General features: G+C 40.6%; 1 protein-coding gene across 2 annotated transcripts in view; it reads left to right on the top strand.

The window, feature by feature from the left end:
• The window catches only part of LOC132824139 (astacin-like metalloendopeptidase), a 216,405-nt gene that overhangs the window by 56,950 nt on the left and 141,371 nt on the right, over positions 1-18,084 (top strand). Inside the window, exons 4-5 of one of the 2 annotated variants that reach the window (XM_060838391.1) lie at positions 216-284; positions 15,612-15,755. In XM_060838391.1, the coding sequence (XP_060694374.1) occupies positions 216-284; positions 15,612-15,755 (213 nt within the window). The remainder of the gene's footprint in view (positions 1-215; positions 285-15,611; positions 15,756-18,084) is intronic. The other variant, XM_060838392.1, reaches the window with a different exon arrangement.

Genomic DNA, 18,084 nt, shown 5'->3' with positions numbered 1-18,084 from the left:
GATTGTTGGGGGCGGGTGGGGGGGTGGAGTGGAGTGAGTTTGTGTGGGGCAAGACAATTATAGACATTTTTTAGCAAGTTATCTAAATGTATTTTCTCTAATCAACATCTGGGTGGCCATAAGGGATATAAATGACTGGAAGGATTGAAAGAAAGTCGAAATGTTTTAAATTGAGGGAAATTTCTAAAAAAATTCAAATTGCCTTTGTTTTACAGATGCTTTTGGAGCAACAGTGGACCACAGTGATGTAATTAGCCTCATCATGGAAATTAACAAAGATCTCAGTAAGAAAATTTCAAGTTTATAATGTTGCATAAATATTATTCCTAAATTTACTTAGGTGTTTTCAGGGTATATAATGCAGCAATTGACACTGGTTAAAAATATAAGGACTGAAAAAAAATTTCTGCGCTGGTGAAACTAGATGCTTTAAACATGGATCTAGATTTAATGCAGCTTGAAACAATGGGAAATATGGTGGCCAGACCTCTGTAATCATATGAAAGACCGAGTCAACGTCCTGGCAGTGGCAAAATCACCATCAATTAATTTGGAAGGTGGGAAATTGCTAATGCAGAATCTTTATCCCTGAATACACTACAGTTTAGGAATGGCTCAGATATTAAATTGGCAACACATGACTTTCAGTAATTGTCCAAGGTGTCCTACTGTTTTGCCAGTGGCTTCTCAGGAGGTTCTTTGTAGTAAGGCACTCTATGCCCAGTTGGATATTTGTGGAGAGAGGTGACAACTTCAGATCCACTCCATGACTCACTTTACACGCTCAGTCATCTTTCGTTGGGCTCATACGTGATCCAGAGCCTATGGTTAATACAATGTTGGCAAAAGCTATTGCTTCTCCTGGTGATTAGAGCAATGGTAGGCAAGTTGATGGCAGCAGTTGGATTTTCCACCATCATCAGGGGTCTTGACCATTGGAAAGTCCTGATCTCCTTTGAACTAAGGAAAGGTTAATGCCAGTTCTCACATTTTGGCCCCAGTTAGCTTGACAATGTCCTGGCTCTAGTGTGCCACTTTACTGTCAATGAAACTTTAAATATACAAAAAAAAAAGGTTTGGAATCTAGTCCATCTGTGCAAGTTCTGCTTTGGTGTCTAGTTTGTTTTCAATGAGTAATTTGAGAAATAGTTGTCTTCTAATCTCTTACACTCCTCATTCCTTGGTCATAATTCAATTCTCCCGTTGAATTTGAATTTGATTTTCCATGGTGGTAATAGATGACAGTAGAGCTTTATAGGCATGCCAAAGTGATGCATATTCAATTTTGTTAAGTTTTCTGGAACCACAGTTTGTTGCAAATAAAAAGGTATAATCTCATTAATTTCCCATTCAGAAGTCATTTTCTAAATCAGGTGTAGAACATTTCTGCAAAGCAATGCAATGAGCATTTAAAGGAGAAGGATGTATTTCTGGCAAATCTTAGGAATTCAAAATTTTTTTTTACATTTGCTAAACTAATAAAACATTCATAAAAATACATATACACAGTAGATTGGTGCTGCAGAAAAAAGTGAAGATTTTTTGGGAATTCTGTGCTGATAAGGGATTCACATAATATAGAATTCAGTTTGCCCTTACCTGGAGCGATAGTATCATTAATTTACAGGAGGAGGCTATTTAGGTTATTGAGTCCATGTTGGCACTCTAGCGAAATCTAGTCAGTCCAGTTCTATTCCCCATACCCTTATTCTCACATTTACCTTTGAAATCATTAATCTTCGCTTCCACCACCCTAATTGATTGGATTTTTTAAGTTGTACCACTGTTCTGCTGGAGATTTACCCTTCAGTAGCTTTCCTAGTCTACTTTGTCTAGATCCTTCCTTCCTTTAATAACTTCTGCCTTCCCCCAATCAAAAAAGGTTCTTTTTGCAGGCTGTCTGTAACAAATCCTTTTCTGTAACAAATTTTAAAAGTATGAGATACTGATCACTCTCACTAAAATGCTCCCTTACCGTCACTTCAAACACCTGTCTGGTTCCTTTCCCAGGATTGGGTCCAGTACTTTCTAGGAGTATTTACATATTGATATAATAAGCTCGTCTGAATACTTATCAATAAATTTGCCCCTTCTAAATCCTGTATATTGTGATTATTCCAATGAATAATAATTACCTAATTATTATTTTTATGTGCCTCAGTGAATTGACTGTACATCTTCTTAATTGCCCGCTGACTGTTTTGGGGGCTAGTATACACTCCTAACTCCCACCTTTTAAATTCTTAACTCTACCCACAAAGTTATCGAATCATATAGCATGGAAACAGACCCTTTAGTCCAACCAGTCCATGCCAAACGTAATCCCAAGCTAAACTTGTCCCACCTGCCTGCTCCTGGCCCTCCCTCCAAACCTTTCCTATTCATGTACTTATCTAAGTGTCTTTTAGAAGTTGTAACTATGCCCACATCCACCACTCCCTCAGGAAGTTCATTCCACATATGAATCACCCTCTATGTAAAAAAATTGCCCCTCAACTCTTTTTTTTTTAAATCTCTCATTTGGCAGACCTTTCAAGACATCGTCCCTCCTTACTGCAGTAACTGACTCCTCACTTAATAATGCAACAACCTCTTTTATACCCTTCCCTGTCTAGACTGAAGCACCTCTACTCTGGAAAGTTGAATGGTAAGGTTGCAATTCCATGTCTTGACCACACCCTTAACTCATCAGTTTTACTAATAATGCTCCTGGCATTAACATGGAGGTCCTCCATCCTTTCCTTACTCACTTGAGACACAACATGGCTTTGTTTCTTTTCTAGGAAAGCTGTGACACAAGTGGATTAATACGCTGTGTTCCCTGACTTTGCTGAACTTATCCGAACTGCACAAATAAACCCTCCAGCAAGGATGTTGATGCCATCCTGCTTGTAGAAATCTCACCTTCCCCAGAAATTGTTCCAATGACCCAGGAACTTCCAGCCCTCTATCCTGCACCAACTGCTGAGCCACACATTCATCTGCACTCCTATTTTATAATGACTGGCACATAGCACTAGAATCCTGAGATTACGACCTTTGAGGTTATGTATTTAATCTACTGTCTCACTTCCTGAACTCTTGATACAAGACCTTCATCCCTTGTTCTAGCTACATCACCTGTACAACTTCTTTCTTATCAGCTTTTGCCTTGAGAATGCTCTGCAGCCACTCATTGACATCCTTGACTGTGGTACCAGGGAGGCAACACAACAACCTGAAGTCATGTCTGCGTCCTTAGAAACGCCTATCTGCTCTAACTAATGAATCACATGTTATGATTATTCTTGCTTTTTCTTCATTTCTTCCTATGCAGTCAAGCTGCTTATGGTGCCAGAAGCTTGGTTCAACCTTCACCCCCTTGAACCAGCACCCTTATTAGCTTACAAAATGAAACCAATTTGTGCGCAGGAGCCCAGGGGACTCCTGTACTACCTGCTTGTCCTTCTTTTGCTGTCTGGTGGTCACTCATTCCCTTCTTTCCTTCAGTACCTTGAGTTTAGTGTAACTACTTCTCCAAACATGCTATCCATGTAAGGATATGGCACAGTATCTCCAGCCATTGCTTGAGCTCTGAAACCCCATGCTTATGTTTCTGCATTTGGGGAGAACTTCTTACACACATCATAATCATGGATGCTGGTAGGGTCCATGACTTCCCACAAATGACAAGTCATATATTCCACACAGCTGTCCTTGCCTGACATGATTTAACCTTAAATTTACTTCGTCTTATGAGCTAACTTCAATATATAAAAGAAATTAATTTTTTTTAACCGTAATCCCCTTCTCTTATTTTGACTGTTATGTATCTGTAGTGCATTTTTAAATTAATTTTTAGTTTATCCATAAGTGATTTTTACACTCAAAATAAAATTTATTTTAATACCGAAAAATAGTTTCTAGCCAGTCTGCTCATTGTTTTTCTCTCTGATGTCACTCCGTTTTGAAAAAAAATCCTACTTAGCTATGATTTGAAAGCAACTTCATAATAGATATTCAAATTAACAATTATTACCAACAAATGATGATTTTCCTGTGATGTCACTGTTTTGTGTTGCTTTCCAATCCTGGGCCTCAATTTATCATGTTAAAAGCCTGACAAGCTTTGAACCAAAAAACATTCCTCGTCACTGAATTCCACACTGTTTCAAATTCTTAGAATGCACGTACACTTGGGCTGTGCCTCACTCTACATGCGATCATTTGCAACTGCTCATGTGAAGCTTATTGATGTAAAATCCCTTGTTATTTGAACCATATGAGTAACTTGCATCAACAAACTCTCTCAAGGACCTTGACATCCTTTCTAAAATGTATTAAGCAGAGCTGGACACAGTACTCTAAGTGGAATTTAACTAAAGATTTATAAATCTTCAGCTTGACTATTGCATTTGTCATCAATTCTTCTATTAACCCTAAACTGCCATTGTTTTGTCAGGTGGTCATTCTGATGTCCTGCCACCTTCAAAGGTCCATATACAGGAATCTCCAGAGCCCTGTGTCACATTAGGGCACATTTGAAAACTATGCCATTATGTTTTTGTTGTCCCTCCCTATCTCTTCTGCAAAGCTACATCACCACACACTTCCTCTATTAAATTCCCTATTGTCTGCGCATTCTGATAACCTAAATGGATTTATATTGTCCTTGTTTTTCTCACACCTCTAGGTTTGGTGCCACGAGCAAATATTGGAACGTCATGCATTCCAATATCCAAGTTATTTATTATATTAAAAATACATATTGGTCCTAGCACTGACCTTTGAAGACCAATGTCAACAATCCTGCAGTCTGGAAAGCAACCATTTACCATACATAAAATAGTATATGTTCTTGGATAGTGGGAAAGAGGATGCAAGCAGGTAGATGTTAGGGGATGGGTAGCAGGTATGTGGGACTGCATGGAGTAGAGGAGTCATAAAATTGTGTATATGCATCGACCCACTCACCTAGATCCCTGATTCAATTGCACTTTTGCTTATGGTGTGAGAGGCACGAAGTAATACAATCAATCATACTTGGAGTATTTGAAGTTTTTAAGTGACCAATTTCTGAATTAGTGGCCACTTTGACAAACTGGCAGATTTTGCACAGGTGACCTCCTCCCCAGAGGGGAGCAGAAATCTCTCTCTGAGCTAATTAATGCTCATTTAAATAGTAAATGACGGCAGTGCAACTTTTTTTTAGCAAATTCTGCTAATATGTAAAATCTTGGCCCGTGACTTTGTTTTTTTTTCCCTTAAGCCAACTTTTTTTTATCCAAGCTGACACTGCCCCACCTATTCCATGAGCCTCAATTAATCTTTAAGTAGCTCTTCGTCAAATGTTTTCCTAAAATCAAGTTGGACAAAACTCATTTGTTTCCCTTCATTAAACTCATCTGTGATGTCATTGAAAAAAATTCATTCAAACTAGTCAAATGTAATCAACCTTATACAAATTTGTGTTATCTCAGTGTAATTAACCAAAACCTCTTCAAGTGCCTGTAACTTGTTTAACTTATTGGCCTTAAGTTACCAGAAATGCGTACCTTTCTTGAGCACCAATGTCATATTTAACACTGTACAATTTTGTTCTGCTTCCTGCCAGATTACGATAAGCCCTTCCACTATCTTCATCTGCACCTCCCTTCATAATCTGTGATGCAACCAATTGGAGCAGCAGTTTACTTACTGTAAACATAGCCATCATTTTCAGTACAGTCTGGCTATTAATTTTCACTATATGTATTCATCTATCATGTATTCTTGAGCCAATAATTGTCAGCTTCGTAAACACAGATACAAAGTACTCCTGAAGTATTCTACCTTGCTCAGTGCTTCTAAGCATATTTATTCCTTGTTTCACGCATCGGACCCAACCCACATTTTAGTACTCACTTAATATAATAGGATCCAATATTCATAAATTCTGTAAGCTATAAATGCTTTGAATGCAGATATAATTGAAAATCATTATCACAAGCACATATTTGGCACTTTTTGCATGGTGACAAAACACTATTATGTTTTGTGACTGTGTTCTTAATTTAAAGTATATTTGTATCATCTATTCTCAAGGGCAAGGTGCCACAGGACAGGAAAGTGGCAAATGTTATGACTTTTTTTAAGGAAGCCTGAGAACTAGAGACCTGTGAGTCTGATATCTATGGTGGGTTAGTTGTTGGTGATTCTGAAAGATAGGATTTACATACAATTGGAGAGGTAAGAACTGATTAAGGCTTGTTGGTATGGCTTTGTACAAGGCAAATTGTGTGTCTCGAACTTGTTTGAGATTTTTGGGGAGGTAACCAAAATGTTTGATGAGGGCAAAAGTGGTAGACGTTGTTTACATGGACTTTAGTAAAACCTTTCACAAGTTTCCACATAGACTAATTAGTAAAGTTAGATCAGATGGGATTCGGGGAGAGCTTGCCAGCAAAGTTGACTTGACAGCATGGGAGACAGAGGGTTGTTTTTGAATTGGCGGCCTGTGACCAGCAGTGTTCCACAGGGATCAGTACTGGATTCAGTTCTGTTTGTAATTGATAGAAATTGTTTACATAAGAATTTAGTAGGCATGGTAAATTAGTAGATGACATCAAAACTAGTGGTATAGTGAATGGTGAAGGAGGTTATCTGAGATTACAAAGAAATCTTAATCAGTTGGCTCAGTGGGCTGTAAAGTGGCAGATGGAGTTAAGTTTGGATAACTGCGAGGTAAGAAACAAACAAGGGCAGTAAATATACATTTAATGATAGGCCCTTGGGTGAAGTTGTAGAACAGAGTAACCTAGGGGCTCATGTCTATAATTCTTTGAAATCAGTGTCGCGTACAGACAGACAGTGTGATTGAGAAGGCGTTTAGCATGCTAATTGCTCAGGCAGTTGAGAATAGGAGTTGGGATATCATGTTGAAGTTGTGCAGGATATTGATGGGAATTCTTCTGGAATACTGTATACAGATCTGGTCACCATACTGTAGGAAATATATTATTAAATTAGATAGGGTGCAGAAAAGAATTTCCAGAATGTTTCTGGAAATGGAGGGTTTGAGTTATAAAGCTATGCTGGGTCTTTTTTCACAGGAGCATAGGAGGTTGAGATTTATGAAATTATAAGGGACGTAGAATAAGTTGAATAGCAAGGGTATTTTCCCTAGGGTGGGGGAGTTCAAAACTAGTGGGCATATTTTTAAGGTGAGAGGAGAAAGATTTGAAAAGGACACAAGGGACAACGTTTTTGTACAGAGGGTGGTTTATGTTTGTAAAGAACTGCCAGAGGAATTGGTGGATACAGGTACAGTTACAACATTTAAAAGACATTTGGGGGGGGGGGGGGGGGGGGGGGGGGGGGGATCCAAGATGGCGGCGACCCAGCAAGTCTGAGTCTACAGTGCTCCTCCCAAAACTTGGGCAAAGTGGGTCACCCACCCCCACCACACTCACCAAATCACTTAAAGTAGCTTTTACTTAATGTAATTAGTTGTTTAGTATTGAATTTAAACAACTTAATCTCCAGTAAAGATGACTAAAGGGAAGGGAGCCCGTAGCTCTCAGCAAGCAGGAACCCCTCCCCCACCCTCTCCAGCTGCAGCAGAGGTGTCCACAGCTGCCCTGGGGAACTTACCTATGGTGGCGAGCCTTGTGGAAATCATCTCCAAACTGGATGCGAAGACCGACGCTTTTTTTGAAGAATCCCAAAGCTGATGGGATTCACTCTCTGCCACGCTGTAAAAGCACGACCGAGACATCAAGGAAATTGAGCGCCAAGTCGGAGGGGCGGAGCTAAAGGCCGAGACCTCCGAGACTAAAGCACAATCGGCCGTGGATTGGGTCCGGACTCTCGAACAGCGAGTCCGGACCTTAGAGAACCACACTGACGACCTCGAGAATCGAGGTTGTCGAAAAAAATATTCGTTTGCTGGGCCTTCCCGAAGGGAAGAGGAAGGCCAGCTTACAGCGTTCCTCGAGCAATGGCTTCTACAACTTTTAAATCTGGAGGCGGGATCAGGCCAGGTAAAGGTGGAATGGGCCTACTGGGTTGCAATACGCGGGACCGGCTCGAACCAGCGCCCCCGCCTGGTCCTGTTCCAGCTGCAGAGCTATAAGGAGAGGCAGATGCTCTTAGAAGCCTCCAGAAATCTTGGAAAAGATCCCCAAGCCATGATCTATAAAGGATCCAAGATCATGTTATTCCAGGGCTTTTCCCCAGCTCTGGTCTGAAAGAAGAAGGCGTTCGATGAGGCGAGGAAGTGTGTTTAAGGGACTTAAATATTCAGTACTCCTTGCGCTACCCAGCGACGCTACGCTTTAACCATGAAGGATCCGTGTATAACTTTGGATCGCCGTAAAAGGCCAAGGAATGTTTGGACACTCTTAGATAAATTCTAAGAGATAATTGATATTGGTTTGCTTTCCCCCCACTCCGGTTTACATCCCCCCCTCCCTTTTTAATGTATTAATCCCTTTTTTTTACCTTACTGTTTAATATTATCTTGGGGGGGGTGGGGAGAGGGATTTATTTATTTGTTCTCTACTTAACTATTTTCTCCGCCTCCCCTTTTTTTATTCTCTCTCATATACATGTAGGCCGGGGGGAGGTCTAGTTAATGTTGGTGGGGGGGAGGTGGTTACCTTATCCTATTTTACCTCTGTCTCTAGGAGCGGGGTTGTTTTCTCTTATTATTTTGTATTATAATATTTAATTATTACTTGTTGCGGTTGTAATTTTATACTTATATATATGTTTATACATGGTATTAACATTACCAAATATATCCAGGTGGGGGTGGGGGATAGGGTGCTCACTGTTAACTCTAGCTCTGTAGTATATTTGAATTTTCTTCATCCTATTGAGGAGTGCCTGGGTCAAGGGTGGGGCACTGGTTGGGAGAGGATACAATGGACCGTTGGAAAGGAAGTGATACCCCCTGGGAACAAGGGGAATATCTCCATTTAAATAACGTTTTACTTTTTTTATTTAGAATTAGTTTTTTTATTATACTGTTGTGAGTGTGTTAGAGAGCCTTTGTTTTTGTGAATTTTATATGCTCTATGCTCGGGATGTTCTGGATAGGGTTTCCCCTCCTGAGGGGTCTCGGATTTGCCCGGACGATTATGGTTGATCAGTCAGCTAAGTGGTGCAGCTGGAATGTTAAGGGGAGTAATTCGCCAGTCAAAAGGAAGAAAATATTATCAAACCTCAAGAAAGAAAGGGTTGATATAGCTCTCCCAGAGGAGACACACCTATTGGATAAAGAACATTTGAAATTACGACAGGGTGGATTTGATCAGGCCTTTTTTTCTTCTTTTAGCTCAAAAAGCAGGAAAGTTGTTGTTCTTATTTGGTAGAATTTCCCTTTCAAAATCCTAAATCAGATAAAAGACGAATATGGACGATATGTTCTGACTAAAGCCCTTATAAATGGAGAGGAATGTGGGATTTTAAATTTGTATTGTCCCTCGGCACATCCTTTTAAATTTATAACAGAAGCCTTCTCAAAATTGATGGCTCTCAGTGCTCGTCATACAATTATAGGGGGAGATTATAATTGTATTATGGATCCGGAAATAGATAGGATTCCCAAGAGTACTGCAGGAGTATCTCCCAGATCCACATAATTGGTGACTCTGAACAAAGAATTGGGATTAGTAGATGTATGGAGATGTCTTCATCCACAGGGCAGAGATTTTTCTTTTTACTCCAATCTACATAAATGTCACATCAGAATCGATATGTTTTTTGCCCCCTCGATTTTTAAAAATTCTATATCCTCCTGTAAAATAGGCAGTATAGCAATTTCCGATCACGCTGCTATATATATGGAAATCAAGGCGAGGAACAGTGAGACATCCCCCTGGCATTGGCGTATGATGAAAGATAGTAAATTTGTAAGATACTTCTCTCAAGAATTTAAAACTTTTTTAGAAATTAATTCAGGTACGGCTAGCAACCCATTAATGATGTGGGAAACCATCAAAGCTTACGCGCGAGGTTTGATCATCTCATACTCAGCGACACAGAAAAAATTAAAGGGAGAACAACAGCATCTTCTCGAAGCTCACTTAAAAGCGGCTGAAACAGCATACGCTGACAGATCTTCTATTATCAAATTACAAAGGATTACGGCCCTTAGGACAGCTCTAAACACCACGCTTACCCAAACGGCTAAGAGGGAAATATTATTTGCAAAACAAAGGTTATATGAATTTGGCAATACACCTGGTAGATACTTAGCATTTCTTGCAAAGAAAAAGAAGGCCCCTCAAACTATCACATCTATCAAGGAAAGTACGGGTATTCTGACTCATGATCATAAAAGGATTAACGCAATCTTTAGAAAATTTTATTCTGATTTATATAACTCGCAGGATTGTGAAGACAGGACCAGGAGGATACAATCATTTTTTAACAATTTGACCTTTCCAGACCTAACTCCGGAACAGGCATCGGTCCTGAACGTTCCCATAACAATCCAAGAGATACTTGACGCAATCAGGCAACTTCAGAGCAGTAAGGCACTTGGCCCAGATGGCTTTCAAGCTGAATTCTATAAAGAGTTTACAGGAATATTGGCTGGTCCACTTATGGACATGTATAACTACTCATACAGTCAGGGCTGTCTCCCACCTTCGCTGAATGAGGCAAATATCCCTCCTGTCTTTAAAAAAGGAAAGGACCCAGAAGATTGCGCGTCACACAGACCATTATCCTTGCTAAATGTAGATTTTAAAATCCTCTTTAAAACGTTAGCATTGAGGCTAGAAAGGGTATTGCCACATATCATAAAGGAGGATCAGACGGGGTTTATTAAGGGCCGTAGCTTATTCAATGATGTTAGAAGGGTTTTGAATGTGATTCAAGCCTGCCATCAGGGAAAGATACCAGGAGTAATAATCTCATTAGACATGGAAAAGGCATTTGATAGGGTTGAATGGTCATATTTGTTTTACACATTGGAAAGGTTTGGCGTTGGAAAGGTGTTTACCAAATGGGTCTCAACAATGTATAATGATCCCAAAGCAGTTGTGATTATCAATGGATTAGGCTCGGATAGCTTCAGTGTGGATAGGGGCTGCCGTCAGGGATGTCCTCTCTCTCGCCATTGCTATTTACGCTAATAATTGAGCTACTAGCAGAAGCTATACGGGAGGATCCTAATATAACGGCCCTGAGGATTGGTACAGGTAAACATAAAATTACCGTCTATGCAGATAATGTTCTCCTATTCCTCAGTAATCCTCTGATGTCCGTGCCTCACTTAATCCAAGTTATCAATACATTTAGTCATTCTCAGGCTATAAAATTAATTTCTCAATCGGAGGCTATGCCAATGGGTGGCCTTGCTAGTATATCCCACTTATTGGATGGATCCCACTTTCCCTTTTGGTGGTCCCTGGAGGGTTTCTTATATTTAGGCATTTTTATTACCCCAGTATTTGGTCAGTTATACAAGGCTAACTTTGTGCATTTACTGGAAAGGATAAGGCAGGACCTCCAGTGATGGGGAGACCTCCCAATTTCCTGGTTCGGTAGAATAGCACTAATTAAAATGAATGTCCTGCCCCGTCTCCTATACCCTATGAGACTGCTTCCGGTGATGCTGCTGAGGCTGGCACTACGTAAATTATGTGGCTGGTTTGGTTCCTTTATCTGGAATCATAGATGGCCCCTCATTAAGCTGAAGAAGCTACAGCTTCCACAGGCAAGGGGAGGATTGGATTTCCCAGATTTTAGGAAATATCAGTGAAGTTCCCTATTAAGTTACATAGCTGATTGGGTCTTGTCTGACCCGCAATCAATCTGGCTGGACATCGAGGCTTCTCAAGTAAAATGCCCACTTATTAACCGTTTATTTTCAGACGAGAGGAAAATCATTATGGATCACTGTAAAAACCCTATAATACTAAACACAATTAAAGCTTGGAATATAATGCGGCAAAATGAGGGCAACCCACATAAAACATCCCCCCATGCTCCGATAGTGGGAGCATGGGGATTTCAACCGGGGTTTATAGATGCCACTTTCAAACTCTGGAGATCCAGGAGTGTCTCTTGTTTAGGGGATTTATTTAAAGAAGGGGTCTTGATGTCTTTTGAACAGTTGCGTCAGAAATTCGGATTACCTAATGGAGACCTCTTTCGATACTTCCAAATTCGAGATTACATACAAAAGAAGACTACGTTATTAAATAGTCTTTATAAATCAGATAGAGAACGTAGAGTGCTACAGCCAATGGGGTATCTTCTGTCAGTACTATTTATCATTTACTACATGATGAAGTATCGGGAGATATGGACAATCTGCTTAAAACATGGGATCAGGATTTGGGACTGGAAATCTCTATAGAAATGTGGAATGACATTTGGGAAAAGGCCAGAAGAATCACCATCTGCAACAGAACTCAGGCTATTCGGCTGAAGATACTTCATAGGGCCCATATAGCACCAGACCAGAGCATCTCCAATGTGTCCCAAATGTAAAATAGAGGTGGACACTCTTGTACATTGCCTATGGGCCTGTCATAAGATCCATGCCTGTCACTAGATGTTGGGCTAAAGTAGCAAGTGCTCTGACAGAAATCTTAGGAACAGAAATTAGCGTGGATCCTATATCTCTCCTTTTGGGCTTTTTGAACTTACCCTCCCTGGATATGCACGGGAAGAGATTAGTTTCTATTCTCTCTTTCTGTGCAAGGAAAAATATTTTGATAAACTGGGTGGCTGAGGGCCCCCCCCCACCAAGACTTTCAAATTGGCACAGACTAATTATGGAATGTATTCCCCTTGACTTACTTACAAATATGGTGCACCAAAAGACTGCATTATTCCATAAAATATGGCAGCCCTTCTTGAATTATATAAATACAGATATTTTGGCTATCCTAACAAGGGCTTTTATTTAATTGAGATGGCGAGCCTGGCTGGTCCGGGGCCCCTTGGGAGAGGAATCCCGCACGAATACGGGTTTTGTTATATTCCGAGCATGTATCCCACTACCCAATTTCTGTGTTATCCGTTGTTTTTTTTCTCTCTCATTTGAATAATGTAAGAGACTTAATTATACACTCTGGTTAGTTGTAGGTTAGATTAGTAGTTAGTTGAGTTTTGTTTTTTTCTCTCAGTATTTTTCTTTTGTTAAATTTTGGTTATTTATTTAAGATTTAATTGTATGTCAGTGTTTATACTTGGGATTTTTTTTATTTTTGTAAACTTATAAAAATGTTAAATTTTCATTAAAAATATCTTTTTAAAAAAAAGACATTTGGATAAGTACATACATTGATTTGGAGGGAGATGAACCAAACAAAGGCAAATTAGACTAGTTTAGTTTGGGGACATGGTCAGCATAGACTAGTTGGACTGAAGAGTCTGTTAGTAAATTGAAGGTGGTATTAAAACTTCTGAAGACTGCAAACCCCCCCCCCCCGGGTGTTTTGATCATCAGAAATTATATGTTCCAGATTTGTTAATAATCACTATGGTGGGATTTGAACTCCTGAGAATTAGCCTGGTTCTCTGGTTGAATAGTCTACTATGTTATTGCACCACTGTCTCCCCACAAAATGTTCAGAATGTAAGATGGCTACAAGGACCATCTGTTTTACAATACTGCATAGTTGGAGTATAAGCATGAAAGGATTTTTAAGATGTCCCTGAAGACTTTCAGACAAAGTTAGTCCGCCACATTCCAGGAGAAAGAGAGTACTGCCAGAAGCTGAAGGTTTCTGAGAATCACTGCAGGAATGTAGGTAGAGCTTCCTCTTCCCAACTTACAAACAGAAGCTGAACACAGTGCTGTAATCTGATTTTCTGAAGTGTGGGCCGAGGATGGAGAAAGAGACATATTTGATGGCTGTGTAGCAGTGGTCCAAGATGTTCAGTTCTCTGGTGGGGCAGCACCTTCTTGAGGTTGGCTTGATTGAAGTCACCAGCCAAAATGAATAAAGCCTTGGAGAATTTTGGCTCTAGAGTGTTTGTGATGGTGTAAATCCTGTCTGCTGTACACCCCATATGGATGTGGGGAAGTATGTGTACAGCTGTCAGGATGGTGGAGGTGTATTCACATGGTAGATATTACGGACAGTATTTTGCTGAAATCTACATCAACAGGACTGAGATTGAAAGGGTAGAGAGCATCAAGTTCCTTGGAATGATGATAACCGACCTGTTCTAGTCTTCCCATGTAGATGCAATGGTCAACACCACTTCTTCCTCAGACAGCTCAGGAAAGTTTTCATGATCATAAGGACCCTCACCAACTCCTACAGATGCACAGCTGAAAACATACTGTCCAGGTGCATAACGATCTGTGTCTGTGAAGCAATGGCTTGCCTGGATCACTACGTCCGAGCACGAGGAAGTGTTGATCAGGAAGCATACCCCACCACCTTTCTCTTACCTGAGGATGTCATGTGGTCCATGTGGTGTATGGAGAACCCGCCAGCTTGTAGGATGCAGTCAGGAGTGGCAGGTGTGAGCCAAGTCTCTGTGAAACACAGCACACAACAGTCTCTCAGTTATTCCACCTATCCACTCCACCCTCCTCTCTGACCTATCACCTTCATCCCCACCCCCATTCACCCATTGTACTCTTTGCTACTTTCTCCCCACCCCAACCCCCCCTCTCGTTTATTTCTCCACCCTGCAGGCACCCTGCCTCTATGCCCGAAATGTCGATTTTCCTGCTCCTCGGATGCTGCCTGACCTGCTGTGCTTTTTCAGCACCACTCTAATCTAAACTCTAGATCTGAGTTTACCCATTTTGTTTTCGATAGCCTAGGAGCATGCAGGGGCAGTGGGTGTTGAAGCTATATTGTTTCAACCTCACCTTCAGGCCAGAACATTTGCCCTACTCCTGTAGGGTTCCTACTTCTGGTCATTCGTGGGAGTTGATGGAGCGAGTCTTCTGTTGCAGCAGGTAAGTGTGTCAGGTCCAGTTGGGCTGGACTACTCCAGGGGTAGGATGCTACGAGATTGAAGATCAGATCAGGTCTGGGCTGGTCTGGTCTCTTTGCTAACAGGTCTTGGCAGTGGAATTTTCGTTTTTGGACAGTACCAGGTGCTGATGAAGTGAGTCGTTTTCTGTATGTGAGTGAGTTCTAGTTGGGCTGGGCATCCTCAAAGTCGTGTTGCTGCCGGTCAAGTACTTATTGTTCCAAGTCATAGTTGCGGTCAGGTCGCTGCGGGAATATTATCAATAATTTTTACAGATTTAGAATTTAAGTTTAGAAGTATAGAACAGTTATAAGAAATGTTAGAATTAGATCTGCTGAAGTGAGCTCGCAAAGAGTCGCATGGTAATAGTGCCATATTGAAAGAAGGAGGTAAATGTGTCGGATGCAATTTCTCAAAGGTTGACTAAGTTAATACCTGGAATGTGTGAGTTGCCTTAAAAGATTGGACAGGCTAGGCTTGTAATCACAGGGGTTCACTGAGTGAAACATATAAGGGTGGGTATGGACAGGAAGTGAAATAATTCTGAATTCATTTCAAGTTTTTAACAAAATGTCTTATGTAATAAGGATAATTAAATGTAAGCACTGCAGTGTGCAAATACAAAAAAATGCAACAGTGATTTCACACACAACTTTCACTTGAACCTCTTTTATTTTCTTTCTTTATAGTAAATACCAGTGCCTCAGAGAACATTATCGGTGGAGATTACCGTGAACACCCTGGGTCAAGTTGTTTCAGTGGCCACGATAGCTGTTTATGGCCTTCCTCAAATATGAATATTTATGTACCCTATATTTTTAGATCAAATTATAGTAAGTTTAATGTTGCTTATTATTATTAATCTTACAACTTGACTAAAATTAAGTGTTGTGAATAAGAGTAGATTTAGCACTTATTTGATTTTCTAGTATATAATGTGGATATAACAACAAATTTGACCAGTGTGATTTTTGTGAAGATTTGTAGCTCAGGTTGTAAGTTTGCTCGCTGAGCTGGTATGTTTGTTCTCAGATGTTATGTCACCACGCTAGGTAAAATAATCAGTGAGCCTTCGTTGAAGTGCTGGTGTTCTGTCCGCTTTCTATTTATGTGACTTAGTCTCTTAAGGTGGGTGATATTAGAGGTTGGTAAATGGGGTCCAAATAATGATGGAGTTCCAGTTTTAATGCCAGACTTTTAGGAATTCCTGTGCATATTTCTGTTTAGCCTGTCCTAGGATGGATGTGTTGTCCCTGCAAGGACTGCAACAAACACTACATTGGACGGTCAAGAAGGAAACTAGCCACCAGGATACACGAACACCAACTAATCCCAAAAAGACATGACTAGCTATCACTAGTATCCCTATACACAGACGAAGAAGAACACCACTTTGACTGGGACAACACATCCATCCTCGGACAGGCTAAACAGAGACATCCACTGGAATTCCCAGAGGCCTGGCATTCAAACTGGAACTCCATCACTAAACAAGTCAATTTGGACCCTATTTATCAACCTTATAGGAAATAATATCATCCACTTTCAGAGACCAAGACACACAAATACAAAGCTGGACAGGCCACCAGCTCTTCAACGGGGGCTCACTGATGATGTTACCTAGCATAGTGACAAAGCATCTGAGGACAAACCTACCAGCTCATCGAATGAACTTACAACCTGCTGTTACCAGTCCTCAGGTGAGGTTTCCCAATGTATTGGGGTAAAAAATGAGGTCTGCAGGTGCTGGAGATCACAGCTGAAAATGTGTTGCTGGTTAAAGCACAGCAGGTTAGGCAGCATCCAAGGAACAGGAAATTCGACGTTTCGGGCATGTATTTTGTTTCCGAAATGGATATACCAAATTCTTATGCTTCTGGGTAAGACGACTGAACTGATTCTTCTTTGTTCATCTGCTTTTGGTTATTAGGAGCTACTTTTTCATTCTCACTAACTGACTTATTAGGCAATGCAGTCACATAGTAACAGTATCTTCCTTATTTGTATTGATAAATGAGATAATTGGACTCCCGCAGAAACAAGACTAGAAGAATTCATCAATATCCTTAAACCAGTCAAGGACAGTAGTGGGAAGTTGTGCATGGAGTCTGAGGAGACAGGGGAGGTGCTAAATGAATATTTTGCATCAGTATTTACACAGGAAAAAGACAGTGTTGTTGAGGAGAATACTGAGGTACAGGATATTAGATTAGATGGGATTGAGGTTCATAAGGAGGAGGTGTTGGCAATTTTGGAAAGTATGAAAACAGATAAATCTCATGGGCAGGATGGGATTTATCCTAGGATTCTATGTGATGCTAGGGAGGATATTGCAGAGCCTTTGGCTTTGATCTTTATGTCATTATTGTCTACAGGAATAGTGCCAGAAGACTGGAGGACAGCAAATGTCCCCTTATTCAAGAAGGGTTGTAGAGATAGCCCTGGTAATTATAGACCAGTGAGCCTTACTTCAGTGGGTAAAGTGTTGGAAAGGATGATAAGAGAGAGGATTTATAATCATCCAAAAGGAATAATGTGTTTAGGAATAGTCAGCACAGTTTTGTGAAGGATAAGTCGTGCCTCACAAACATTATTGAGTTCTTTGAGAAAGTGACCAAACAGGTGGATGAGAGTAAAGTGACCAAACAGGTGGTTGATGTGGTATATATGGAAAGCAGGTTTAATTGGAAATGCTCCTTTGCCACCTGATGAAGGAGCGGCGCTCTGAAAGCTAGTGCTTCCCATTAAACCTGTTGGACTATAACCTGGTGTTGTGTGATTTGTAACTTTATATGGAAAGCATTTGATAAGGTTCCCCACAATAGGCTATAGCAGAAGCATGGGATTGATGGTGCTTTATCAGTTTGCATCAGAAATTGGCTAGCTGAAAGAAGACAGAAGGTGGTGGTTGATGGGAAACGTTCATCCTGGAGTTCAGTTACTAGTGGTGTACCATAGGGGTCTGTTTTGGGGCCACTGCTGTTTGTCATTTTTGTAAATGACCTGGATGAGAGCGTAGAAGGATGGGTTAGTAAATTTCCGGATGACCCAAAAGTCAGTGGAGTTGTGGACAGTGCGGAAGGATGTTGCGGAGCTGGGCTGAGAGGTGGCAAATGAAGCTTAATGCGGGAAAATGTGAGGTGATTCACTTTGGAAGGAGTA

This window comes from Hemiscyllium ocellatum, chromosome 18 (assembly GCF_020745735.1).
Source record: "Hemiscyllium ocellatum isolate sHemOce1 chromosome 18, sHemOce1.pat.X.cur, whole genome shotgun sequence".
NCBI classification, from domain to species: Eukaryota; Metazoa; Chordata; class Chondrichthyes; order Orectolobiformes; family Hemiscylliidae; genus Hemiscyllium; species Hemiscyllium ocellatum.
The sequence above is the reverse complement of the archived record's forward strand: the minus strand, read 5'-3'. Positions and strand labels throughout refer to the sequence as shown.